The 26,418-nt window shown below is 49.5% G+C and overlaps 4 protein-coding genes and 1 long non-coding RNA gene across 11 annotated transcripts in view; 2 read left to right on the plus strand and 3 right to left on the minus strand.

The window, feature by feature from the left end:
- Window positions 1-3,994, plus strand: CCDC189 (coiled-coil domain containing 189). The gene is made up of 9 exons (NM_001195695.1): window positions 1-319; window positions 851-882; window positions 1,415-1,480; window positions 1,643-1,812; window positions 2,373-2,443; window positions 2,610-2,726; window positions 2,809-2,878; window positions 2,959-3,042; window positions 3,816-3,994. Exons 1-9 carry the CDS (start codon window positions 104-106, stop codon window positions 3,992-3,994), a joined length of 1,005 nt encoding a protein of 334 aa, NP_001182624.1. The 5' UTR covers window positions 1-103.
- Window positions 3,995-4,306: 312 nt separating this feature from the next.
- PHKG2 (phosphorylase kinase catalytic subunit gamma 2) lies at window positions 4,307-13,622 on the minus strand. 2 transcript variants are annotated; one of them, XM_038539789.1, is made up of 10 exons: window positions 13,482-13,622; window positions 13,028-13,140; window positions 8,819-8,994; window positions 8,488-8,542; window positions 7,331-7,396; window positions 7,084-7,247; window positions 5,210-5,300; window positions 4,957-5,110; window positions 4,759-4,884; window positions 4,307-4,675 (listed from the first exon to the last, which is right to left on the minus strand). In XM_038539789.1, the coding sequence occupies exons 2-10, from the start codon at window positions 13,120-13,122 to the stop codon at window positions 4,382-4,384; spliced, it is 1,221 nt and encodes a 406-aa protein (XP_038395717.1). In that variant the 5' UTR covers window positions 13,123-13,140; window positions 13,482-13,622; the 3' UTR covers window positions 4,307-4,381. The 2 variants fall into 2 exon arrangements, with proteins under 2 accessions (XP_038395717.1, XP_038395718.1); XM_038539790.1 differs by having other exon boundaries at window positions 13,554-13,572.
- On the plus strand, window positions 5,840-13,289 carry LOC111096248. The gene is made up of 3 exons (XR_005360728.1): window positions 5,840-6,016; window positions 9,553-9,670; window positions 12,963-13,289. It is a non-coding gene; the product is annotated as an uncharacterized LOC111096248 (long non-coding RNA).
- Window positions 13,623-18,746: 5,124 nt separating the features above from the next.
- On the minus strand, window positions 18,747-21,866 carry TMEM265 (transmembrane protein 265). The gene is made up of 3 exons (NM_001304281.1): window positions 21,650-21,866; window positions 20,444-20,614; window positions 18,747-19,240 (listed from the first exon to the last, which is right to left on the minus strand). The coding sequence occupies exons 2-3, from the start codon at window positions 20,609-20,611 to the stop codon at window positions 19,079-19,081; spliced, it is 330 nt and encodes a 109-aa protein (NP_001291210.1). The 5' UTR covers window positions 20,612-20,614; window positions 21,650-21,866; the 3' UTR covers window positions 18,747-19,078.
- Window positions 21,867-22,245: 379 nt separating this feature from the next.
- The window catches only part of LOC479773 (Snf2 related CREBBP activator protein), a 33,647-nt gene continuing 29,474 nt past the window's right edge, over window positions 22,246-26,418 (minus strand). For 3 of the 6 annotated variants that reach the window (XM_038539795.1, XM_038539796.1, XM_038539794.1), the window contains 3 exons: window positions 25,663-25,857; window positions 25,427-25,510; window positions 22,246-25,317 (listed from right to left, as the gene is read on the minus strand). In XM_038539795.1, the coding sequence (XP_038395723.1) occupies window positions 22,642-25,317; window positions 25,427-25,510; window positions 25,663-25,857 (2,955 nt within the window). In that variant the 3' untranslated portion in view covers window positions 22,246-22,641. The remainder of the gene's footprint in view (window positions 25,318-25,426; window positions 25,511-25,662; window positions 25,858-26,418) is intronic. The other 3 variants (XM_038539797.1, XM_038539792.1, XM_038539793.1) reach the window with 1 other exon arrangement.

Here is a 26,418-nt window from a genome sequence, read left to right on the forward strand (position 1 = left end):
CTGGAGGGAGGGCTTGGCAGTCAGTCCCGGCCCCAGAACCGGCTTTCCCAGGACCCGGGCGGGACACAGCCTGTGGTGACCCGTGACGAGGAAGAGCGACGAGATGATCCGCCAGAAGTCTAGCCAATTCATGGGGCTGAAGATGCAGTCGGAGTTTGAACAGCCCTCCGAACTGCAGCGGGAACTCGAGAAGGACCTCAGCTCTATGGAGGAGTCCGTCACGCGGATAGCAACAGGTGTGCGGACCGAGTCCGGGACCGCGGCCGGCACCGCGGCCTCGGTAGCAGCGGATGAAGATCCTGCAGCCAACTTGTTCCCGGTGAGGGCGGGACAGAGTGGTCCGCTCATGTTTGTAGAAGGGCTTCCCGGCAGGGTGCCACCGTCCTTATGCTTTTTTTTTTTTTTTTAAGATTTTATTTATTTATTCATGATAGTCACACAGAGAGAGACAGAGAGGCAGAGACACAGGCAGAGGGAGAAGCAGGCTCCACGCAGGGAGCCCGACGCGGGATTCGATCCTGGGTCTCCAGGATTGTGCCCTGGGCCAAAGGCAGGCGCCAAACCGCTGCGCCACCCAGGGATCCCCCGTCCTTATGCTTATTAACGTTCAAGACGTTTCCTGGGTGCCTTGGTGAAGAGGCAGGGGTGTGTGACTCCGATTGTTAAATGCTCATGAATAGTAGTACTTACGGCCTTTTGAAGCCCGGCCTGCCAGCGTTGCTCATACATAACCTTTAACATGAGAAGGCAAGTTAGCAGGTTCTCAGGCCCGCTGGAGATTCCCGAAGGGTCAGGGACTGGGGCCATGGACAGCACGGCTCCGCCTGCCCAATCCGCTTTCTCTCCGCAGCCGCCGTTGCCCCAGCCCCGGATCTGCATGTGGTGAGTGTGAAGTCTTGGGGAAAAGTTACACTTTACACTTGGCATTACTCCTCCCCAACAGTCCTGTCAAACAGCTAGGGCATTCCCCATTGTACAGATGAGGAAACTGCAATTATCCAAGTTAAGTAGAGCCTTCCTGCCTCCCCAGGCCAAAGAAGGAGGGTGGGTGGGAAGGATAGAGCCAAAGACTAAGGATGTAAATGGAATATGGACTGCTATGGAGCACTGTATAAATGAAGACACTGAAGCCACATGGGGCGTGGAAGAGTCAAGAATTCAAGTTTCCTAATCCTCAGCTTTCTAAATGAAGAGGATTGTAAGAATTCGTTTAAGCCATATCCCTTATTTATTTATTTATTTTATATCCCTTATTTAAAGATGAAGAAAGTTATACCCAGAGAGGGTAGTGGAAGGGCTAATCTTCAAACTCAGGTCTCCTGGTTCCCAGTCCAGTGTTTTAGCCATCCTAGCCCTGTCATGAGACTAATGCCTGACGGCCACCAACACCTTTTCTCCTCTTTTCTTATTACAGGAAGTATTTGGACATCCACTCCATGCACAGGCTGGAGAAGACAGCCAACACTGAGGAGATGAGGGAGTATGGGGGGACACAGGGGCGAGCAGAGGAACTGGCTCCTGGGGGAGTCTAAGGGGGCTAGGCTGAGAAGGCATGAATGCCTGCCTCCAGAGCACATGGTGCACCAGTGTGGGGTGGTGAAGGGAGGCTACTTCAGTCCCTCCTTCCTGTCTCCCTCCCAAGGGTGCTAGCTGAGCTCTTGGGGCTAGGCTATCCTGAGCAAAGCCTGCGGGATGCCATCACCCTGGACCTCTTCTCCCATGCACTCATCTTCTGCCGCCAGCAGGGCTTCTCACTGGAACAGACATCGACAGCTTGTGCTCTGCTCCAAGATCTTCATAAGGCCTGTGTTGGTGAGAGAAGGCTACCAAAGGGCTTGAGCCCAGGGGACAGAGGAGGCTGGGATGGTCCAAGTGACCACAGGAAGTAGTGGATTACCACCTGCAATCTTTGTTCTGTCATCACAAGCAGTATCACCACACACAAGTTATTTCAGCTGTGAAACCATTTCCTTATACACAGCACCAACTTTATGAGATTGTTCTGAGAAATACTGTAGGTAGTATTCATAAATAGAAACACAGTGCTCAATAAAATAGCTCCTCTTCCACCTCCCACTTTCTTCCTGGGACAGATTTCCTGCAGAATGTTTAACAAGAGCTGAAATTGCATATTTCTTATTTTATCGTATATCACTTAACGGCAGGACCTCGCCTGTCTAGAATGCCTAGGATGGTGCCTAGAATGGTGCACTGTGGGTACTATCCGTTGAGTGAGTTAATGAAACAAGCAAGGACTTAAACTTAGATCTGTTGACTTCCAAAGCTCATGCTTAATGAGTAGCTGGTGAATGAGTGAAATAAATGGTTATCTGGGACGGGACTAACTTGTCACATCTTGCTTTCCCTCCCAGCAACCCCACTGGGCAACGTGGAGGAATGTTACCACTACTTCACCAGTGTCCTTTTTTGCCATGGAGTCAGGGTCAGTTCCCCTGGAATGGGATCTCCATTGCCTTCTCCCACACTTAGCACCTTCACCTTCCTCTGAAGAGGCAGGGGGCTCCGCCTGCTTAGATGGCCGGGCACTTGGAGAAAAGGTCAGGGTTCTTGGAGGTGGTCAGCCCTCTAACTCCCTATCATCCCCACAGCGGCCCCCCTTCAGTATCAACCTCTTTAGGGAGGAACAGCTGCTGGCCCTGGCAGACTATGTAGTCAACACCTACTTCCGCCACTTCAAACTCTACAAATATGTCTTCACGCCCCAGGTACGGAGGCCACCCTTCATCTCCCCCTTTCACCCAGTGCAGATGTCGTCCTCTCAGCCTCCCTCCTCCTTCCTCTTCACAGGTGCGGCTGGATCTGTCTTTGACTTACATGGGGCTACAGCCACCCACGCTCTGGCCAGAGGAAGAGAAGGGTAAGGGAGAAGGGTAAGGGAGAAGGCTGGGGCTGGGGCTGGGGCTGGGGCTGAAGCTTCTTTCTGCTTCTGGCCTGCAGAGAAAGGCGGTGAGGAGGTGGAGGAGCAGGAAGCCACCCCACAGGAGGAGGCAGAAACCATGGTCCAGCCAGAGCCAGAGCCAAGTGAGGACGGGTTAGGATCCCCTGTGACTTTGGGCAGGTAGAAAATGAAGGGTTTAAGAGTACATCAGGACTTCAGGTCTGTTTTAGGCACAGTGTCCTTTCTCCAAATGATGTCTTATGCAGAAGCCCAAGGTGACAAACAGGTAATAAGAGTGCAGTAGCTGGCGGTGAAGCAGGAGCTCTAGGAAAGGATCATCATAAAACCAATTACAGGGGTGCCTGAGTGGCACAGTTGATTAAGTGGTCAATTCTTGGTTTCAGTTTAGGTCCTAAGCTCAGGGTCGGGAGATTGAGCCCCATGTTGGGCTCCATGCTCCTTGTAGAGTGTGCTTGAGATTGTCTCTCTTTCTCACTCTGCCCCTCCCATTCATGCATTCACACACTCCTCTCTCTAAAATAATCTTAAAAAGAAAAAAAAAAAGACAGCACATATTTGGCAATACTGTGGTGCTAGGCAGGCTTGTTTTAAGCATTTTACATTTAATCTTCCTTCAGTCCTAGGCACTAGGTGCTATCCTATCTACCCTGTACACAAGAGGAAACCGAGATATGCAAAGATTAAATCACCTCTGTAAGGTCACTTATCTGCTGATCACCAATCCAGAGAGTCTAGCCTGGCCAGTTCCCCCACCTCTCTCCATAGAAGGGCCAGCTAGCCTTTTCTGAACAGAAGCTACACTGCTACTTGTGTAGCTCCCAGGGGCACCCAGCTAGGGGTCAGTTCCTCAGCCCCACAGCATTTCTGACCTGCCGCTTCTTCCCTGCACCTGCAGGCCAGGTCTCCATCCTACGAGCCTACATCAAGACCCAGATGAACAAGGAGTTGAGGCAGCTCCAACAGCTGATGGAGGAGCGGCTCCAGGCCAGCGAAGAGAGGCTCAACAACAAGCTGACCACACTAGAGCAGCCCTTCCAGCTACCTCCTGGCAAAGGCAAGACCAAGACCAAGTGACCCCCAGCATTTTTCTCAATAAAGGCCTTGGGCAGGGCAGCCTCATCCCCGCCCCCATCCTGAGCGCCTTCTGGGCTCCCCTACTAAAGCCAGACACCAGACACCAGGCACTGGCTCCCTCCAGCATGCAGATTTTATTGCAAATGCAGCAGAGGCAGCATTGACAAGGCCAGGCATGCTGTTGCGAGTGGCTGCCTTCCAACTCAACTCTGATCCCAAAACCCTGGCTGGTGGGGACAGGTGTACAGGGCTGGTCTTTATGGTAGTATGAGCAGTGGTGGGCCTTGCCAGGCAGGCGGGCCTGTGGCCAAAGCCCAGAAGGGCTGGAATGATAAAAATCCTCCTCCCGGAGAGTACTGCATTCTGGTGTTCCCCAGGGCTGAAGCACTAGCCCAGTGCCAGCATGGCGTCCTCCTCAGAGATAGCAGCTGAGTCCCCCTCCTCTTCAGGGCCCATGATGGGAAAAGGCCCAGGGGGCTGGTGCTGGAAGAGCGCGGCTCGGTTCTGTTGCTCACCCTTCTTCACCCAGTGCCCATAGAGCCGGAAGGCACAACTGTCAATGAGGCGCCGCACTGGCCGCAGCGCATAAGGGTCCCTCAACAGTGCACTCTTGGTCAGTGGCCGGACACGCTGGGTGCTTAAGGCCACTCGTCCAGCAGCAAGCACAGTCCACACTGCCACCTGGGAAGAGGGGACAGTGTGAGCTCCAGTGGAGCATCCACTACAGGAGAAAGATCATGGGACCCGGACACTCTCAGGCTTACCCGGAACCGCTGGCGGGGGGTGAGGTTCCAGGGTTGGCTGCCTTCACAACGCTCAAAGAAGGGGTGCTGTAGGGCTTGCTCAGCTGTCAGGCGCTCCTCAGGATCCACCTGTAGCAGCTTTGAGATCTAGGGGAAACCCCAAAGCATGAGAGCCAGCTCTTGGGCCTCCTTCCTAGCCCTCTCATGGCCCCAGCTCACCAGGTCCTTTACAGTGTTGGAACGGTCATCCCACTCAGGTGAACTAAACTGGTACTGGCCCTCCATGATCATGCGTAACATCAGGATCTGACGTCGGTGCCAGAATGGTGGTGAGCCAGCCAGGAGTGTAAACAAAATCACCCCACAGGCCCAGCTGGGAAAGAGAGCAAAGTTAGGCAGGACCAGGTGCCAGGCAGATATGTCAAACAATGGGACACAAAGGAGGAAGGAAACAGAGAGACCAAAAACTTACAGGTCAACCTCCTTGCTGTAGCCGGGGTGGGTCTCATCCATGGAGCATTTAAGGATCTCTGGTGCTAGGTAGCCTGGGGTCCCACACAACTCTGGGGAGAGAGGCTGAGATTGATGGATGCCACCAGCTCCTTCAAAGGCCCATAACTCCAGACCTCTGCTGGAGCCTCAACACTGCCAGGGCCGTACGTGTTCCCATTCTGCTCCTGCTCGCCCTCCACTGAGGGCTGTCCTAGCCCCTCTATCCCTGTTGAACAACTCAGATATCCACCAAGGTTCCTGGTGGCCTTCCTGGAAAAACCTGATTTTCGGATTGACTTCAAGGTCCTACCCCACCATATCTTTTGCCACCTTCAACCCACCCTCCCACTCCCTAACTTTTTGCCACGTTTTTATGTACATAATACATAAGGAAAACGAATTTTTACTCTTTTCTATGTTCCTTTCTACCCAAACTGATTCCTCCTATGATTGCTATTCTGTGTAGCAGACTCATCACTCAAACAAGGAGAAGGAGTGGGCATATGGAATTTCTTAAGGTACATACTAGGTAAGTCCCTTAAGACTAGGTAAAACCTTTCCCTGCCCCCCCTCCCCCCCCCCCCGTGTGGCCTCAGGCTCAAGTCTAGACTCCTACAGCACAAAGCACTCCACAACTTGATCTGAACCTCTTATTTTTAGCTGTTTCTACCACTTCAGGCGCCGATTCCATCCCAGCAATTGCCAAACTGTTCCATGGCATACTTCCAAGAAATCTTAATAGGCCTTAATAGGCCTGACTCTCCTGGGAAATTCATCCCCACAAAAGGTATTTAAGAATGCCTACCGCGTACCAAGCACCATACTAGACACTGGTGAATTAGATGTGCCCTTACCAAGCTGTCTACCAGAAAGAGAACACGAAAGATAGAGTAAGATACCAGAACAGAAAGCAAGGGATCTAACTGGACCTGGATCTTTAATGTGAAACCTGAATTGCCAAAGCCAAGGGTGAGGTTGGTGTGGAGCAGGGGCAAAGATGGTTCCAGAATGAGGAAAAGTGTATGGGGAAGCCCAAAGGGAAACAAAGCATAGCATTCACAAGACAAACATATTAAGTCCATATGTTAAGAAGATGAACTCTGGAGTCAGATGGCCCACATTCAAGTCCCAGCTACCTGACTATGGGCAAGTCCCCTCATTTCTTTAAGCCCATTTATAAAATGGTGATACAGACTCTATCTCAAAGAGTTGTGGAGAGGATCTAAAGAACCCAGCCAAAGACTCAGTGTGGTGCCCAGTGAACCTTAGCTGTTAACAGCACAGTGCAAAGCCGCTAAGGGAAAGTAGGAGTTTATTGGCTCTAAGGAGTCCACAGTCAAATGTTGTGAAGTTTCCCGTTTGCGCTAAAGATATTAGTCACAACAAAGGGATTAACAATGGGTGTGTCAAGCACATCAGTTGAGAAGCACTGTCTAGCCACATCAGGCTCTTCCTAGTACCTAAGCAGCACATTGTGATCCTGTCTCCACCAAAACCTAAACAAGCAGCTGAGTCCTGTTACCCTCCTCCCTCCTCTTCCTCATGGGACCAGCCCAGCTCTGAAGCCCCCTGCTCTGTGCGTCCCTCCAGCTGAACTAGGTGCTGCTCCCCGCTGGCCTCCTCTACATAGTCCCTCACCTGCCGTGTGCCACAATCTGTCCCCTCTCCCACCCAGACCAGAAAGCCCACTCTGAAATGCACACAAGGCTTTGCACCCAGAAGGTCCTTGGCAAGTGCTCACTGACTTCTCCCCTTTTCTTGGTAGCTGGGTACTCCACTGTCAGACCCGGCTAACTAGCCTCAGGCCTGGGTCTCCTACCCTCCCAAGCCTCTCAGGGCACCAGGACCTCTCACCTCGGAGCTTCTCGCCAGGTTCCAGGTGGCAGGAGAACCCAAAATCTGAAAGTCGGATCTGCATATTGTCATCTAGGAGAATATTCTCAGGCTTCAAGTCTCGGTGCACAATGTTGTTAGCATGGAGAAAGCTCACTGCTTCCAGCAGAGACCTCATGATGGACCTGGGGGAGGCACAGTCTTCTCTGCTTCTCCCCACCCCACCCCAGCCCCTGATCACCCCAAAGGTAGCAAGCTCAGTCATTACCTGGTCTCCTTTTCTGAGAGGGCCACTTTCTCTGTGAGATAGTCAAACAGCTCTCCCTTCCGCATCCTAAGGGATAGGAGGGGTTGGGAGGTAGGTGTACCTTTTGTGGGGGCTGACAAAATAAGCCAGCACGCAGAGAAAATACCATGGAAGAGGTTGGTGAAGAGACACCCCTCTTTTTTTTTTTTTTTTTTTATGAGCAATTAGAGTGCTCCAAGAGTGAACAGGATGCCAGGGACAGCTGGCCCAGGGGGTTGGCAGTAAAAATACATGCACTGTGCCATGAGGGGGCTAGTTTAGCAAGAAAAAGTGCCTTCTTGTGCCAGTAATTTACAGGAGGTCCTCATTATTTGAGAGTAATTGTATTCACAGAGGGCCTTTTAAAGGGAATTTTTTTTTTTTTTTTTTTTTTTTTTTGCAATCACACGAGGGTTTACTTTTAAAGGGAATCTATTTAGACCATGGACCAAAATTTCACAATTAGTAACAGTAAAAAGTTGTTTCTTTTTATCTAGTCTTTAAAAACCAGGTTATAATTGCAATTCTAAGTCAATCCTCGAAATCAGGTGTTTGGGTGCATATGATTGTTCTGCAAAGTTGCATGATGAGGTGACAGACACTTCCCACTGCCCCTCACCCCACAACTTTTGCAGAGGGTCATTTCTGTATGAATACTTTGTGAATATTTTCCAGGGGTCTCCCTTAAATATTTGCTATTCAAACCATTCTCTTTTGAAGTACCTTTGTACTGGTTTATATTATATCGTATAACATCTCACACGCGGATTCAGACTACCCAGAATATGAATCAATGGGCAGAGATAAACACCATGCAAGGTATTAAACAGCAAGAAATGGGGGAGAGAGAGCTGTTGATAAGTAGTCAGTTCTTAAAACAGCCTATTCTTCCCTGACAATCTTATAACCATGGGGAACTGGGACAGTGACCCCTGGGGTCATGAAAACCCTTTTTAACTGGCTGGTCACTAACACTCTGGGCGAACTTGACTAATCAGGGCACCTAGGGAGAGAGGCCAGGGTCACAGGCACACAGGAAGGTGTGAGCCAGGGGAGTCTTAGCCCACTGCACTGTCAGGCCAGGGCCACGCACAGAGGGGAGGAGAAGGCTTCTCAGATGAGGGCAGGGAGATACTCACAGGTCAAACACCAGGAACATGAAGCTAGAAGACTCGTAGGAATCGATGAGAGTGACTGGGAAAGAGGCAGAAAGGCAGAGATATGGAGATGGAAAGGAGCGGATGCGTGTTAAAGGGGCGTTCCACCCCAAGCTGGCTGTGGGCTGTTACCGGGAAGGAAGGAGAACCAAAAGGAGGCAGTAGGGACTCAAAGGCTGGCCACACTCTGAGGTGGAGCAGAGCCATGACAAAGGGAGCAGAGGCACGGAGGCAGTGTTGGGGTGAACTGGGCTGTGGGCAGGGCCAGCAGGAGGTGGCTGTCAGCTAATAGGAGCAGGGAATGCAGCCTCACTGATGTGGGGGTGGCCGGCGACCTGGCGAAGGATGTGCGTCTCTCGCCGCGTGGCTTCTCGCACCTCCTCTAGCTGTTCAGGACTTAGTCGCTCAGCTGTCACCTCCATGATCTTCACCGCAAACTCATGGCCAGTAGCTCGATGAACGCAACGGCGCACCACGGAGCTCACTCCTCTGCCAGAGTCAGACAGCACACAAGTCAGGGCCTCCTGCTCTCTCACTTCCATACAGAGTGGAGTCTTGCCATCCTCATACCCACTGTACCATACTCTGAGGACCCATCTGGACAACAAGACAACCTCCCAAGGAGCTCACTCTGGCCTACAGTAGCTTCACAGTAGCCTCAGCAAGCAACCTGGGTACCCAGCAAGGTGTAACACAAAGCTTACAGGGAAGGCAGCTGGGGGTCCTAGGTTCACATCTAGTCTCTGTCACTCCCTGCATGGGTAAGCCAAGGCAGGTCCTCTCCACACTGAGACCCAGAACCTGCCCCTTCCCCTGCAATCCCACAAGGAGAAAGCAGGAAGAAATGATCTAAGGCTCCCTCCAAATTTTACTCACTTCCCTGATTACCACATCTAAATCCCAAAGTTCTATAATATCTCAAGTACAAGGGGGTCCAAATAAATATTAGGCCATTGACTGGACAACCAAAGTTGTGAAGTGGATCATTTTGGTTTAGGTCCCAAATTTGCCATGAATTAAACTCCAACAAGTGTCCCACTGACGTAGGTCTCTGGACTTCTACTTTGCCGGCTCTGAAATGTGGCCAACATCTTAAAGAGATGTCCAAAGACAGGAGGAAAACAGAAAAGTCCATTTGGCATGGTGAAGAGAAAGTCCTAGATAGGTATGTACTTGCTTGGAATCTGTCAATTCCTTTTAAAAAAAAAAAAAGTTATTTATTTGACAGAGAGAGAGCAGGGACGGGGGAGCAGTAGAGGGAAAGGGAGACACAGGTTCCCCGCTGAGCAGGGAGCCGGATGTGAGGCTTGATCCCAGGACCCTGAGATCATGACCTAAGCCCAAGGCAGACACTTAACTACTTGAGCTACCCAGGTGCCCCTGTCACCAATTCCTTATGATCCTACAAGTACCTCAGGCTAAGTGCAAATCTCTCCAAGATCAGACCTCACACCCACATTTCCTGTGCTGGTTCCCTGGCTGCCCTTCACTGCTTCCTTGCCCTTACATAATTCCCTATGCTTAGAATGCCTGTCATCCACATCTCTGGTTCCATCAAGAGATGTAAACCACTGACCCTCCAGCCAAACACAGACCACAAATGTGTTGTTTGGTCACGGAGTTGTTCTTTTCAAATCTGAATTCCCATCTTAGGTGGGACAAGAAAGTTCCAGCTCCTACAATGCTCACCACTTTCTGCCCTCTTACTCTAGGCCACTTCAGATTATCCATTTATTTATTTCAGACAGAGAGAACAAGTGAGTGTGCAACCACATAGAGGGAGAGGGAGAAGTAGGCCTTACTGAGCAGGAAGCCCAACTCGGGGCTCCATCCCAGGACTCTGAGGATCATGAGCTGAGCCAAAAGCAGATGCTTCACAAACTGAGCCACCCAGGCGTCCTGCCACTTCAGAGTTTTAATTCCCTGGTCTCCATTAATGGTAATGCCACTCCATCAGATTCCCAAACTAGAAATCTTGGTATGATTCTTGGCTTTTTCCTCTCCTCCACAATCCACCACATCCAACCAGTGTACTCCATTCTGTGTTTTTCTCAAATCTGTTTCCTAGGACTTCACCCCCACAGCTATATCAGCCTCCCCACTGATCTCCCTGCTTCCAGTCTCAGCCACTGCAACCCATCCACTGCACTCCTTCCAGAATGAGCTTCTTATGATAGTCCCAATCATGTCATTCATTGCTTAAAAACTTTCCGGCTTAAATCCCCTAAGTTCTGAGCGTTCCTACATTCCTCAGCAGGACCCCTAGAGCCAACTGTGCTCTTTCTAAATGAGACCTAATAATTTCAACATTATAGTTAACTATGGAGGGCACTCAAAATTGTTTTCTCTCCATATTCCCTATTACCTGCGAGATAGAAGTCAAATCCCAGTTCCTTCACCTGTCATTTAAGGCCTTCCACTTTCTTTTCAGCCTCATTTTTGGCTTTGTCTCTGCTATTCAATCTTTGCTTCGTTGACTTGTAACTTATCACCAATTTCTAGAATGTGGCAAGCTCTTTTAAGGCTTCAGACCTTTATACGTGAAGAAACTGGTATTCTGGGAAGTCATTTAGTGAGAGTGTGCAGATAATTAACCATGCAGGAGAAACAAAGGGAAAACACAGAGGAGACCAGGGATAAAATCTTAAAGATTTTATTTATTTATTTATTCATGAGACATAGCAGAGAAGGGAAGCAGAGAAATAAGCAGAGGAAGAGGCTGGCTCCATGCAGGGAGCCCAATGTGGGACTCAATCCCAGTCACCTGGGATCACACCCTGAGCCGAAGGCAGACACTCAACTACTGAGCCACCCAGGCATCCCTGAAAGCACATTCTTTTTGTGTTTTTATTTCCAATTCACAGATGCTATCTCCTTAGTATCCCCTTGCTGAGTCTTCCTTCTCTTAACTCCTTACTGGTAACAATGCTCCAGGGCCTGAACCTAGGCCCCTTTCACTGTCTCCATATATTTTCTCGCCAGCTACTATCTGTATGCTAATGCCTCCCAAATTTATTGCTCTAGTCCACTCTCTCTCGAGTTGTAGACACATGTACCCATTTGACAGCTCCAGTTGTATATCTCAAACTTAACATTTCCATAACTGAACTCTTGATATGCTTGGCCCTCCCAGCAATCTGATCCACCTCAATCTTCTTCATTTCAGAAAATGGTACTCAAGTGCTCAAACCCATAGCTTAGACCTTATTTTTGTTTCTTTCCCTTCCTCTCATGGCCCATATCCAGTCTCTCAGGAAACTATATCAGTCTCTCTCCAAATCATCACCTCAATCTATCCATTTCTCCCTGTCTCTACCACCACATTCTAACCTAAACCATCACCAATTCTTGCCCAAATCAATCAACAGCTTCCTAACTGGTCTCTATACATCCATTCTTGTCCCTCCCTTATTTATTCTCTACAAAAGAACCAGAATGATTTTTTAAAAATGTATTAACACACTTGGGTTGAGCATTTACCATGTGCCAGGAAGTGTTCTAAGACTATCATATTAATTCTTACCACCCTCACAGCAACCTACAAGGTGGAATATATTTTTATTCCCAATTTAAATGGTGAAACTGAGGCACAGAAAGGCTAAGCTCCTACCCCCCAAATCACAGAAATGTAAATGAGGTCATGTTACTGTGCTGTTTGAAACCACCAGTTTCATTAGAATAAAATCTAAATTCTTCATTCTGGCATAAGGCCCTACATAATCTAACCTCTATTTACCTCTCTGACTTAATTTCCTCCATCTTGTTCCACTCTTACTACGTTCTAGTCACCATGATCTTCTACCTATTGCTTGAATAGGCCCTTTCTTGTCTGTGCCTTTGCATGTGCTGTTCCCTCGGTCCCAAATACATCCTGACTCAGCTCACAACCTATTCATTCCCATCTTTCAAGTCTCAGTCCTGTTCATTACTCTCATTCCATCATCTGAGCATATGAAGGCCTTTTTGTTTGTTTGTTTTTGTGTTTATCGGTCTCTATAACTGCAATAGAAACTCCAGAACAGAAAACATATGGGTCTTGTATCCCCAGTGCCTTGCACACTGCACCCAGCACACTGGACGTGCTTCGGAAACCTTTGATGAATACATGTTACCTGCCACTGTCTCTATAGGTGTGGACTTCCTTCCAGGCTCTGAACTCCTACTCACCTTTCAAGACCCAAATAGCACCCCTTGTGGAAAGCTGTGATTTTCTGAGCCTGATCACACACAACCTGATACTACTTGAATGTTCATGGGTCTTTTTCAATCACTTCACCTCTAAGGCATAAAACATCTCCCCTACCCGCCCTGTGTTTAGCTTTGTGTCTGGCGGACAGTACCTTTTTTAACTTTGTTGAACACATAAATGAGTGAATTTGGAAGAAATGGGGGTTGACCCAGAGGAAGAGTTTAATCACCAAATGTTCCTCTACTAACCACTGTTCTCTCCTATTTAGAACTATCCAGCACTCCGAGGGAACCGTGTATTCTGCACATCTTGTTTCCGTGGCTTAAGCCTTACCTGCCAATGACGTCCTTAGGGTCGTACTTCTGGTAAAACTCTTTGGCCGCAGCCCAGTCGGGCAGCTCATCCTCCGGCCCCACGTCCAGCGTCATTCTGAAGGTGGTGGGGGCCTGTGTGGAGGAAACGGAGGGCAGTGAGGGCAGTGAGGGCAGTGAGGCCCAAAGGCTCTGGGAGGACGCACATCGCGGCTCGCGGAAGCGCAGCCCTTGTGGCTGGGGCGCCAGGATCTTCGGGGATGGGGACGGGGTGGGGTAAGGATGAGGGCTGGGGAGACCCTACAAAAGGGCCTAGACTAGGGCGGGAGGGGTGTCAGGGCAGGGAGGGGGGCGGGGAAGGGAAAGGGAGAAGGTGCGGAGGAAGAAGGGAAGGGGCACACTGGTAGGTGGCTGTTGCTGCGCAGGCGCACTTGGGTGGGTGCTGGGAGGGGGCGCGGGGTCTCGCGCAGGCTCACCCGCGGGGGAGGATAAAGAAGCCAGGTCGACGCGAGGCCGCTCGGTCGCGGGGTTCGCTTCTCGTCCCTTACCTTACCCCCGGGTGGCGCCGGCAACGACCCCCAAGCCCCGCCCCCATCCTGTCCGCCAATGGCCAGCGCCGCCTGAAGACTGAGGTTCAAAAACCCTTCCGATTGGAAACTGGCAGCCCAATAGGAAGCGGAGAGTCGCGAGGCTGGCGCGGGCGTTGGAGCCCTAAGGCTGAGACGCTAGGGCAGGGGACAGCAGAGGGCGGAGCTTATTGGATACTGGGGTTGTAGGCCCGGAACGGGACCCGGAAGTTAGGTTTACCCGGAAGTCTGACATCTGTGTACCTAGGACGTCCGACTCGCTGTGCCTCTGGTTCCCTGACTTGGGCATGGCTCCCTCATTCTCCTCCTAGCATCACTATCCGAATTCGGCTCTTTTAGAAATTGGCAGCCTGATCCAAAATGCATGCTTTGAGGGGCCGCCTCCAGCTTTGAAACACTCGTAGCGCAAAGCTTGGCTCCAACTTGCTACCTGATGCGGACTTGGACAAACCACGGCCCATCCCCCAGAAGAGGCTTCTTAGTCCTCTGGCTGCTCCGATTTTGGAATACCTCCAAAGCCCTCGTGCTCACCGCCTGGGGTTACACGTTTTCCCAGTCTTCCACCACCATCTCCCAAAAGCCTTGGGGTGTGTCCACTCTTTTCTAAGCTTGCACCTGCAGAGTTGTAAGAAACTGCCAGAATCGACTTACTTCATAAGCCTTTCCAGTGCACAGCTCAACCCTGGCGTTCACCTAGTCATTCAATAAATATTTGCTGAGCGTCTAAACGCTAAACTATCAGCAGTAGGGTGGGGGTGGGGTGAGGGAGTCCTTACCTTTGTGGAAGTTATGTTCCAGCAAAAGAGGCACAGAATGAATTCATTTAATCTTCGATCTTAGAAATGTCACCTTGGGATTGCAACCGTATAAGAGAAAAACGAATCCAAGTAACTTTTTAATGGACTACTTTGACTTTATACTATCAATCTAAAAAGAAATTGCAAAGGAACCTTAAACTTAGTAGGCCTACTGTTTAGTAGTATAATGGGATAATTATTCAGAAATTTAGCAAGTGGATATATATATATATATTTGCAAATGAATAAACATTGATGTATTTGGCAGTCAAGGTTCTTACTGTGGGACTATGGAATTTGGGATGGGGAAAGGAAACTTATGACAAATTGGAGGCATGATTTTAAAAATAGATTTAAAAGATTAAATTAGATATTTTCTATCTCTAACCTCTGAAAGAGCTTAGAAGCAGGAACATCTCTGGAGTATAAGCACAACTAGTACAGATACTGATTTCAAAATAACAGTCTCCAGTTCAAGGAACTAGGACTCCTTGGGAGAAATGGCCAATTCCCAGGCTGGAGCAGAGAAAGTATAAGATGAGCCTGGAATAATTTGTACCAGAAAGCAAGTGAAGAAATGTGGGTAGTTATTAGGACACAAGAACCAGGTTGATGCAATTTCCACCAGCCAAAGTCAGGAACAAAAAGAATAATCAGACTGAGAGGGCCATGGGGAGCCTTCTAATGTGCTAGAAACATTCTATTCACGTAGGTAGTTATACCAATGGGTTCATATGAAACATGCACCAAGATACACACTTAAGATCTGTGCACTTGGGACACCTCGGTGGCTCAGCAGTTGAGTGTCTGCCTTCAGCTCAGGGCCTGATCCCAGAGTACCTGGATCGAGTCCCACATTGGGCTCCCTGCATGGAGCCTGCTTCTCCCTCTGCCTGTATCTCTGCCTCTCTTTCTCCGTGTCTCTCATGAATAAATAAAATCTTTAAAAAAGAAAAAAAAAAAAAAACCTGTGCACTTTACTTCATGTAAATTATACCTCAACCAAATATTTTAAGAAGGATGACAGTAATGGATATAACAAAACGAACTAAAAAACAATCTGAGACCGTATTGGCACTAAAAATTGTAAGAATTTAGGAACGAAGGGCCTTCCACATACTTTCCAATGGCTCTGCAAAAATAGTATGTGTACTTAGAATGATCTAAAACAAATGTGGTAAGAGGCGCTTGGGTGGCTCAGTTGGCTAAGAGTCTGCCTTCAGCTCAGATCATGATTCTAGGGTCCCTTGATAGAGACCTGAATCGAGCCCAGTGGGCTCCCAGCTCAGTGGGGAGCCCGCTTCTTCTCCCTCTCGCACTCCTGAGCTCCTGCTCCCCCTGCTTGTGTTCTCTGTCAAATAAGTAAAATATTTAAAAATAAACAAAACAGACGTGGTGAAATGTTAAAAATTACAAACCTAGGTGAAGAGCATACATGAATTCATTGTACTATTCTTTTATTGTTTAGTAGGTTTGAAAGTTTTTTCAAAATTGAATTTAAAAATAGTTTTGGAACACCTGGGTGGCTCAGCAATTGAGTGTCTGCCTTTGCCTTAGGGCATGATCTCAGAGTCCTGGGATTGAGTCCCACATCAGGCTTCCTGCATGGAGCCTGCTTCTCCCTCTGCCTATGACTTTGCCTCTCACTCTCTGTGTCTCTCATGAAAAAATCTTTTTAAAAAATAAAAATAAAAATAGTGAGCTTAATCACTATGAGGGAATGGGATAGTCTCCTCTAGTAAACTGAAGCTGCTGATTAATGAAATATTAGCTTTAAAAAATATTTGTTAAAAAAAATCTTTCTAAAATGCGTTACCCTGATGCCCACGCAGGCAGCACCTTACACCAATTAAATTGTAATCTCTAGGGCTAAAGCCCAGACATAGTGCTTTTTAAGGCTCCCCATGTGTTTCTATTGTGAAACCAAGATTAAGAGCCATTGCCCTAGGTATGGCTTCCACCCCGTGTTGTAACTCTAACCTTTGGGGTCAACAATGGATGCTCTTCACTTTTCCTCCCTGGACCACTTTGGAACACTGAAGACAACCATCCTCCCCTTTGATCTTCTCTCTTCCGTGTGCAACAAATATCTCTAATTCCTTTAGGTACTCTGCTGATCTCTGGATTATGGTGAAATAACCCAAAAATTCAATTCCCCAGGACACGTGTACTCCAAGAGACATGTATGAGAATGTCCACAGCAGCAAGATTTATAATACTCCCAGATTGCAATCATCCCAGAAGTCCACCAAGAGAAAATGGATAAATTGTAATATATTCACACAATGGAATAATATACAGTCATGACAACTACACCAAATATTGATGAATCTCACCAACAATGTTAAGTAAAAGAAACCAGACATAAAAAGAATTCTTTGGACTCCATTTATATAATGTTCAAATGCAGGCAAAACTAAACCCATTGTTAGAAGCCAAAATGCTAGGTAGGGGCAGCCCGGGTGGCTCAGCGGTTTAGCACCGCTTTCAGCCCAGGGTGTGATCCTGGAGATCCGGGATTGAGTCCCATATTGGGCTCCCCGCATGGAGCCTCTTCTCCCGCTGTCTATGTCTGTGCCTCTCCCTCTTTCTGTCTCTCATGAATAAATAAAATCTTAAAAAAAAAAAATGCTAGGTATCTGTGGGAAGAAAGGAAGTAGTAGTAATTGGAAGGGGTATAAAAAAGGTTTTGGAGCTTTGGCAATGTTCAATTTCTTGACTGGTGGTTTTCAGATGTCTGCTTTGTGTTAACTTAAAAGCTGTGCATTTGATAAATAAATAAATAAATAAATAAATAAATAAATAAATAAATAAATATTTTTTAGAAAAAAAAAGCTGTGTATTTGTTTTGGATTTTTCCTGTGTTATGATATACTTCACAATTGAAAATATGTTTGAAATATTAGCAAGAGGGCAGCCCCAGTGGCTTAACGGTTTAATGCCACCTTTAGCCCGGGGCATGATCCTGGAGACCCGAGATCGAGTCCCATGTAGGACTCCCTGCATGGAGCCTACTTCTCCTTCTGCCTGTCTCTCTCTCTCTCTCTCTGTTTCTAATAAATAAATAAAAAAATTTTTTTTTTAAGATTTTATTTATTTCTTTGTGAGAGACAAGGAAAGAGAGAGAGAGGGAGAGAGGCAGAGAGACAGGCAGAGGGAGAAGCAGGCTCCATGCAGGGAGCCTGATGTGGGACTCGATCCCGGGTCTCCAGGATCACACCGTGGGCCGAAGGCAGTGCTAAACCACTGAGCCACCTGGGCTGCCCTAGATAAATAAAATCTTAATAAAATAAAATAAAAAATATTAGCAAGAGGCCCAAGATAAAGGATATGAAAATTCATTTTAATCCTACAGAGCTTCACATCTAGGGCAGAGACTCACCTCCTGCTGCCATCCAACCCTTTCATTCCTCTCTAAACTCTAGAACCAAAGTGTCTGGGTTCAGTGCCAACTCAGCCTCTCATTAGCTATATGACCTTGGATGATTGCTTCCTTAACTATCAAGTGAAAAAAATGGTACCTCCTACTGAGTGGCTCTGAGGGCTGAAAGAGTTAAGAAATAGAAAATGCTTAAGAACACAGCCTGGAGGGACACCTGGGTGGCTCAGTGGTTGAGCATCTCATGACCTTGAAATCACAACCTGAGCTGAAACCAAGAATTGGACACTCAACCAACTGTGCCACCCAGATACCCCACCTTGCTTCTTTTTAAAAGAGATTTTAGGGCAGCCCTGGTGGCGCAGTGGTTTAGTGCCGCCTGCAGCCCAGGGCATGATCCTGGAGACCCGGGATCGAGTCCCATGTCAGGCTCTCTGCATGGAGCCTGCTTCTTCCTCTGCCTGTGTCTCTGCCTCTCTCTCTCTCTCTCTCTGTGCATCTCTATGAATAAATAAAATCTTAAAAAAAAAAAAAAAGAGATTTGGGACGCCTGGGTGTCTCAGTGGTTGAGCATCTGCCTTTGGCTCAGGGGGTGATCCTGTAGTCCCAGGATCGAGTCCTGCATTGGCCTCCCCTCCCTCTGCCTATGTCTCTGTCTCTTTCTGTGTGTCTCTCATTAGTAAATAAATAAAATCTAAAAAAAAAAGAGAAAAGAATACAGCCTGAAATATAGGAAGCACTCCATAAAGAGCAGTGGCTGCCACTCCTCTTCCTATCGGGCCACACGGTCTCTGGTCATATATACAGAGAAGTTGGGGTCTTTCCAAGAAGGGAAACTTCCAGGAAAAGGATAAAAAGAAGACCCCTCTTGGAGCTCTAAGTAAGGGAAAATGCAGAGTCTTGCCACCAGTCAGATGTCCAGTCTGGCTCTCGCCAAGGGCCCAGAGAAAGTAGGGGAACAACAATTAGACAGGAGAGTTTCACCACTAAAAAAGATTTTTATTATAAAACAAATTCTAATAAAATCAGGCCTGGTCTTCAACCCCACCTCTGGGTCAAGGCCCCTAAGATGATGTAGGCTGAGGGAAATAGGGGATGGTGGGCACTGAAAGAACAGAGCAGGCTGGCCTCCCCTCAACAGTCTCAGCTGCTGCCTTCTTTTGGAAAGGTCTAGAAGAGCTCTTCCAAAGCCCTTTGAGAGAGGCACCATCCTTCCAGCCAGGAAGGACCATTGCCAGCCTTAGGCCGAAGCAATGCTGCACTGCAGGATCCAGGAGGTCTCGCTGACTCTCAGCAGAGGCCACCCAGGGTCACTCAGCCTGGGCGATGGCGTAGGAGAGCAGCCACAGAAGCAGGGGGCCCAGAATGAGGACCGCAAGCCAGACGGCAAAGCTGGCCAGGATGAAGCTCCGGGCCCGGGCCCCCCAGTGCACTGCCTCCTCGAACCGGCCTGCCTTATGCCGCTCTTCCGCCTGTGGGGGCAGGTTTTAGGTTAGGTTCTTCCCCTGCTTCTGCCCCAAAGTGCCCACTGCCCCACACCAATCCTCCATCCTTGTCTTGGTTCAAAACCTGACACCCAAACCCCCTGCCCTCCCTTTCCAATGTCTATTTCTCATGCGTCATCTGCAAAGTAAGATTCCCACTCAGCTCTGTGTACTTGTTCAAGTAGCTGTTAACGCTCACAAGATCACATATGGGAAAGTATTTTTCAATCCTCTTATCTCTCATCCTTTTCTACTTATCCCACATTCATTCAGAATTTGGAATCCTTGACAAGAAACTGTGAGCTATCTTCAGTATTTCCCTCCTGTCTAGGTAAACAAAACCCCCTTATTAGCTCAGGCCTCTTCGCTGTCATTATTATGCATTGTTTTTTGGATTTTGACCTGACAAAGCCAGAAATTCTCATGATGATAAAAATAGTTTCTGATCGTTAAAATACAGCTAGGGTTGAGAAAATTCCAGCATGGTATTTAAGTTAGCCTGTGTGGCTTTTCAAAAGTTACATGTGCAGTCTCGGCTAGATGTTTGGAAATGGTGGAACCCTCTCAAAAATCCCAGTATCTTTCGGACCGCTACAGATTGCTCTAGGCGTTGTTCAACTGCTTCAAGTCCTGCCCCTTCCAACCCATCCTCCCTGTAGGCACTGAAATACAAACGAGACCATGTCACTCTCCTCTGCAAAAACTGGAGAGTACTTTCAAGGCCCTTGGGAATCTGGGCCCACTTCATCTGTCACCATTCCTCACTGGTTTAGTCATGTGGCACTAATAGTCCAGGCTTTGTACACATTCCTCCCTTCACCTGGAGTACCCTTTCACCCTTAGTCACTCATCCTTTAAGGTTACTTTCTTGTCACCTACTCTACATACACGTGTATATAATCACACGTACATATCCTCCCTAGCTTTCAGGATACCTTGTTTCCTCCATCACAATACTGATGGGCTGCATTCCATTAATAATTATCCATTTTCACAGTTCTTTCTTTCATTAGCCTGTGTGGGCCCTTTGAGGCAAAAACCATGTCTTATTCTTATTTCTGATACCAGGCCCAGAGCCAAACTCTGACAAGTACTTAGTAACTGTGTGATCAATGTAAATAGATCCAATACACTAAACCATTGCCTGTCTACACCACCTCCCACTGCTCCCATAGGAATTGCATTCCTCACCTTGATGGCAAACACAAGGGCCACGACTCCCAGGCAAGAGCAGCCACAGATAATGCTAGTAGCTGCCAAGTATCGGAGGCGGAGCCAGCAGCATCGGATGGGGGATGGAGAATGAGCAGCTTCCATGTTGCTCACCAAGGTGTCCACTGCCTTCTCCTCGTCCTCCATCACCTGTGGGCGATACAGTCAAGGTACTTGTAAGCCCAACAACTGAGCCATTGGTCTGGCTTGGTCAGACTCCACCCCTCTCTCTGATGTGTCCTTGTGACCTAGTCCAGCTCTCAGGAATGCTGCCTTACTGGGGAATTCCTCAAATGACTCATAGACCAAGAGAGGAAATGTGTGGCCGGAATCCTTTTTTCTCAGCCCCAGATTCTGAGTCTTTAAAGGCAAGCCTGTGTGAACATAGCATTATCTGTATTACTTAACTGTTTTGACAAGTAGGGAAACACAAAATGACAGGTGCATACTGACAAGCAGGAGAAACACATTATCTCAAAAAGCTGCAAGGAATCAAGATTACACAAGTCAAGTGATTTTAAACAGTATTTAAAAGGGCCTTAAAAATTATCTCAAGTTCCTCAGAAGCTGCCCCTGAATACTGAGGGGTCACAAAATGGCACCCCAGCCCTGTATCCCACCCACTTCAAGCAAAGTAGCCATTTCATGTGAAAACACAGTGGATGAAAACACAGGGAGGGGAAAGGACCCGGCTAGGCTCCCTTCATAGTTGAGGAAGCTGAACATCAGGAATAACCTTATCTTCCCAAATCGGGCCTCCTTTGCTAGGCTGACTCCCTGTTACTCTCTCCATTTTAACCCAGGCCACACAATTAATTCAGATAACTCTATGACCTCATAACCCACACAGAAACCTGCATAATGATGCTCTAATCATTTCTCATCTACTAACTTCTCAAATTCTCTTGAGCTGTGGCATCAAACCATCTTTCCACCCTCATCTCCAACCATCCCTACGACCTACATAAAATAGAACCATTTGCAGTTCTCTGAACATAAGCAACAGAGAGTCAAATAAAGGAGGCAAGATAAGCAGAGCACAAAGAATCTCTGCCACAAGGCTGCAGGAGAGTGGGTATGAGGAAAGAACCGATGAGGTAAACATAGTCATTAGGGGGAAAATGCAATGAGAGCATCCAGGGAGTTGAGATCAAAGAAAATGTAAAAATGAACAGGGGCTCTTACCTGTCTATAGGCCTTGAGGGACTGTGAGTTTCGGCTCCTGCCTCAGGTTTGATTTGGCTTGGGTGGAGATGGAGCTGACTCAGGTCTCCAAACCAAGCCCAGGGGTGGGGTTGGGTGGCCAGCCACCACCTGAAAGGCCCCGGGAGCTTGGAAGGGGGTGTGGCTGACTCAAACTAGTTTGGCTGGATGGAGGAAAGCAAAGGTGGGGGGGGGGGGGGAGGATAGAGCAATTGGAGGTAAGATGCCTGCCTTCTGGAAAAGGAGTGAAAGCACCTGAGCAAAGGGGTAAAGCAGGAAAAAAGTCTGAGGCATCAGAGAGCTCTGGGGGAGTCCAGGAACTAAGGGAATAGGAGGAGAGAAAAAAGTATGAGTTGGAGAGACTTAAAACAGAAACTTTAGGAAAAGGAACCCTACCAGATCAGATATGCCAATCTTTCCTCCCCTTGGGTGATTTCTGCCTCAAAGACACATAATTCTGGGTCAGATATCAGGTACTAGGGTTTTGGCAAGAACAAGAGAGAGGAGAAAAATGATGCCCAAGTTCCCACCCAACCCTCCACCAGACCAGAAAATCAGAAGCCTCCTTACGCGGATGCTCATACAGAAACTAAGTTTATTATTTTTTCTTCTTAAAAAAAAAAAGAAAAAAAAAAAACTCATGGTAGAGAGAAGCCCCTCCCCCTTCCCCTAAGGGTGAGGGGCCATGAAAGATAGCTGGGGAATCAAGTACAAGGGGGTGGGGACAGAGACTATCTTGCCACCCTTAACACTGCCCAGCCATGTGGGGTGGAAGGGAAGGGGTTATGTGAAGAGCCCCATTTCCATGACAACCAGTTGCCTACCCCCTACTTTGGTGGAAAGAAGGGAGAAGGCCCCTATGTCTCCCTGGAGGCTTTCCCCCCTCAAAAGACTTCAAGTAGTGGTTAAGAGTCAGGCCTGGTTGTGAAGGGAGAGGGGCCATGGCGGAAAGCCTAGGTGGAGGGGCAGCCCACTCACGTCTTGGCCTTTCGGCCTCTGTGACTAATGGTAGGGCCAGCCAGGTGGGGAGGGGCACTGCTGCGCAGGATGCGCTGGTCCCCTTGGTTAGTGGCCCCACCAAGTCGGCGGGGGCCAGGCCGGCGACGTGGGGTCCCATCTACTTCCTCCTCCTCACCTGAGGCTTCAGCCTCAGACTCCTCTACTGAACCCTCAGGCCCTAGGGGACTTGGGGGCTGTAAGCGGCCCCGCTTTGCCAGCCCAGGACCCCCGCCAACTGGTGCCCCTGCCCGTTTGCGAGGCACCTTCTCAGTCTCTAGTGGGGGGACTAGAGACCCTGGACGCAGCCGGGTCGAACGCAGTTTTGGAGCTAACGAGACCACGGGAGGTGTCAATTCTAACCCGCCTGGCCCGCTATCTGCTAAATCCAGGTCATCCTGAATTACAGCCACCACCATGGACCCTTCACTCTTTCGTCCCCGCATTCCCTCTGCTTCAAGCCGCAGGCGGGCCAGGCGGGTGAGGGGGCGGCTTCCATCCTCATCAGAGGAACTACCCTCACTCTCCCCCTGGCCCTGGGGTTGCCGCCGCCTCCCCAATCCACAGCTCTCAAGGACAGAAGAGCTGTCACGGTCCAAGACAGGGAGCTGGCTGGGCCGAGGTGACGGTGGATTCTTGGGAGGTCGGCCCCGCTTCCGCTTGGGTGGGGATGTTGAAATGGTGAGATTGGTGACAGTGTTGGCGACAGTAGCAGTGGGACAGGCTAGGAGTGGTGGGAGTGGTGGCAGGGGAGGTGGTAGCGGGAGTGGCTGTGTCCGGCTCTCTAAGTTGCCATCCCCTGGAGAGGAAATGGTCCCAGGAAGGGGCAAATCTCGTGCCTTAGGGGGCCGCCCACGCCTTCTTTTCTCCACAGGTGATAGGATGATGGGCTCGGGTCTGTGAATTGGCTGGGGTCCAAGACTAAGCTGGGGTCCCAGGACAGGCTCCGCAACAATAAGGGTCTCGGCCCCAGGGACTGGGTCAGCCCCATTGGTTTTTCCCTTAGGGGCAGATGAAGGTACCTCATCCACCCCTCGCCCAGCATCTGCTGGAGACCTGTTCTTCTTGGGGGGCCTCCCCCTCCGACGTTTCACAGCAGGAGGGGTGATGGCAAGCAGTGCCCCTTCTCCATTCTCTGGGCTGCCCCCACCAGTCACCCCTAGCTCAATGCGACGGCGAGCTATGAAGGGTTGCTGAGTTGGGGTGGGCAGTGTGGATGGGGGAGCAGCTTCACAGGGCCCACTGGTGGGAGGTGAGGATTCTGGCCCTGACATGCTGCGGGCAGATGGGCTTCCTGGGCTGGCACCAGTCTCAGAGACCCCAGGCACTAGGGTGCTGGCAGTTCCCCGCTGCTGTCGCCGTCGCCTCACCAGTTCCTTCTCCTCTACCACAGTCACCAGCCGTCCTGGCAGCTTGCGGAGAACTTTGGGGCCTGGAGGCTGCCCTGGCCGACCAGCCCCCTGACCCCTAATTTCTACATCAGCACTGGTGCGACGCCGAGGGGGCCGGGCAGGTGAAGGACTCTCAGGTGAGGAGGTGGCGGAGGATGAGGTGGATGGGGCTGCGACCTCTGCTGAAACAAGTTCCTGTGGCTTCTCTGGGCTGGAGGTTGGGGTCTGGGCCTCCACCAGCTCTTCTGAGCTCTTGTCAGCCTCCAATGGCTCCTGAAGTAGCTCATCAGATGCTGCTGAAAGTGGGAGATCCAGCCCATTGCTCTCACTCAGACACGAGGGCACCTCCTCACCATCAGGCAGCACTGTGAGGATGGTCCCCTCAGCAGGCTCTGGCACTTCCTGCTCTTGACCGTTGGGGACGCTGTCAGCCTCCAGGGTTGGGCTAGGTGCAGAAGAGGCGAGAGAAAGGTTCTTCTCTGATATAGGCAGGATCTCAACAGCAACTGGCAACAGATCCTTAGGGGGCACAAGAGTAAGCGGGGAAGTCTCGGAACTGGCCATATCAGCCAGCTCCAGGGACTCGGTAGATGCCAATGCTTGTGCACAAAGCTCTGTCTCAGGCCCCAAGCCCAAGGGGAGGTTTGTGACTGGGGGGGAGATGGGCACAGAAGGTAGACCAAGCAGGAGAGGGGAGGAAGGAGTTGAAAGAGAGGTCTGGGTGGGAGGTGGGGTATGAGCTGGTGGAGGAGTACAGGCAGGAGGAGGGGTACAGGCAGAAGAACAAGAGGGAGGAATCTGTGAAGGAGGAAGTGGTGGAGAAGGCAAGATATGAACAGGAAGCATGGTTATAGGGTTTGGGGCTGAAATGGGGATTGGGGCAGGGATTGGAACAGGGATTGGGGCAGGAATTACAGCAGGAGCTGAAGCTGGAGGGGGTCGAGGCCTAGGTGCTGGCCGGGGAACTCTCTCCCTGGCAGGGCTGCAGCGTGGGGGTGTGGAAATGTTGCGGGTATGATGGGTGGATGTGACAGGAGTGTGGTTTGCCCCTTGAGTCTCAGCCCGGGCTCCACGAAGACGCTCACTGACACGAGTCCCTGGCCTTTCAGGGGCCTTGGCCTTCTTACTGCGCCGGTGACTGCCTCCACCAGTCCCACAGGAAACCTCATCCCCAGCCCCTGGCCCCTCCTCCTCCTCTTGGGGTAGGCGGAACACCTCCTCCTTGGCTTGGTCCAGGTCCTTGCGGGCAGCTTCCACTTGCTCCTACCAAGAGAGCCCAAACAGTGGGTGGTCAGAGGGAGGCAAGCAGGGTGGGGAGCGGGTAGAAAGCAGCCACTTCCCCCTTCAATCCCCACCCCCTAGAAATACTCACTTCTGCCTGCTTGAGTTCCTCTCGGCTCACCTCCTCCAGTGAGGCTTCCAGGAATTTCATGGCATAGCGCTCAATCGGGGTCAGCTGTGGGAAGGAGCAGTAGTGATGAACATACAGGTTTGGTAACCGGGGCCCATCACCCTTATTTTCACCAGAGAAGACAGAAGGAGGATCACAAAGTCTAGAGGAAGTAGTTGTGAAGAGTGAGGTTGAGAACTAGTGGGTCCAACACTGACCTGTTCTACAAGGGCAGCAATTTCCTGCTCAGCTCGGGACATCTCTTCATCTTCCACGCCAGGTCGGTTGGCCTCCTCTCCCTCACCAGTGGGAAACCCGTCGTTCTCATTGAATTCTGCCAGCTCAGCCACCTGTTCAGCCTTGGCCTGGGTGGCTGCACGGATATCCTCTTCATCCTCTGCACGACATAGTGCCTGCAAAGATGTGGGGAAGAAAAACCAGGAAAATTAAAGAATCCTACATCCTTTGGTTTGGTTCTGGCAAAAATTAAAGGACAAGTTAACACCAAACCAGGCTTACAACTAAGCTCAACTCCCTTCTCAGCCCTCAAAGTTATCAAAGCAATGCAGTATTCCACAGAGGATGAAACAGATTTCACCTGGAGGCCCCCCAGTAAGAACTGTTTTTAGAAATCTCTAGCTCGGGATCCCTGGGTGGCGCAGCGGTTTAGCGCCTGCCTTTGGCCCGGGGCGCGATCCTGGAGACCCGGGATCGAATCCCACGTCGGGCTCCCGGTGCATGGAGCCTGCTTCTCCCTCTGCCTATGTCTCTGCCTCTCTCTCTGTGTGACTATCATAAATAAATAAAAAACAAAAAAACTTAAAAAAAAAAAAAAAAAAAAGAGAAATCTCTAGCTCTGTTTCCTTTTCCATGCAAGTTAGACTAAGATCTTAAAAAGAGCAGTCCCACAAAGCTTTAGATACAAAAAAATCCCTCATTCTTTTTTGCACTGAGATATCTCTTGACAACAGACT

The sequence above is a fragment of the Canis lupus genome, chromosome 6 (assembly GCF_011100685.1).
Source record: "Canis lupus familiaris isolate Mischka breed German Shepherd chromosome 6, alternate assembly UU_Cfam_GSD_1.0, whole genome shotgun sequence".
NCBI lineage: Eukaryota > Metazoa > Chordata > Mammalia > Carnivora > Canidae > Canis > Canis lupus.

Excerpts from the sequence above, each read along its gene's own strand:
- CCDC189 (NM_001195695.1), top strand. The coding sequence starts at position 104 with ATGATCCGCCAGAAGTCTAGCCAATTCATGGGGCTGAAGATGCAGTCG. Across the intron at positions 2,444-2,609 it reads TTTTTTGCCATGGAGTCAGG|CGGCCCCCCTTCAGTATCAA; the intron begins GTCAGTTCCCCT and ends TCATCCCCACAG. Across the intron at positions 2,727-2,808 it reads AATATGTCTTCACGCCCCAG|GTGCGGCTGGATCTGTCTTT; the intron begins GTACGGAGGCCA and ends TCCTCTTCACAG.
- PHKG2 (XM_038539789.1), bottom strand. The coding sequence starts at position 13,122 with ATGACGCTGGACGTGGGGCCGGAGGATGAGCTGCCCGACTGGGCTGCG. Across the intron at positions 7,397-8,487 it reads ATGTTCCTGGTGTTTGACCT|GATGCGGAAGGGAGAGCTGT; the intron begins GTGAGTATCTCC and ends CCTATCCCTTAG. Across the intron at positions 5,111-5,209 it reads TACAGCAAGGAGGTTGACCT|CTGGGCCTGTGGGGTGATTT; the intron begins GTAAGTTTTTGG and ends TCTCTTTCCCAG.
- TMEM265 (NM_001304281.1), bottom strand. The coding sequence starts at position 20,611 with ATGGAGGACGAGGAGAAGGCAGTGGACACCTTGGTGAGCAACATGGAA. Across the intron at positions 19,241-20,443 it reads CCCTTGTGTTTGCCATCAAG|GCGGAAGAGCGGCATAAGGC; the intron begins GTGAGGAATGCA and ends CTGCCCCCACAG.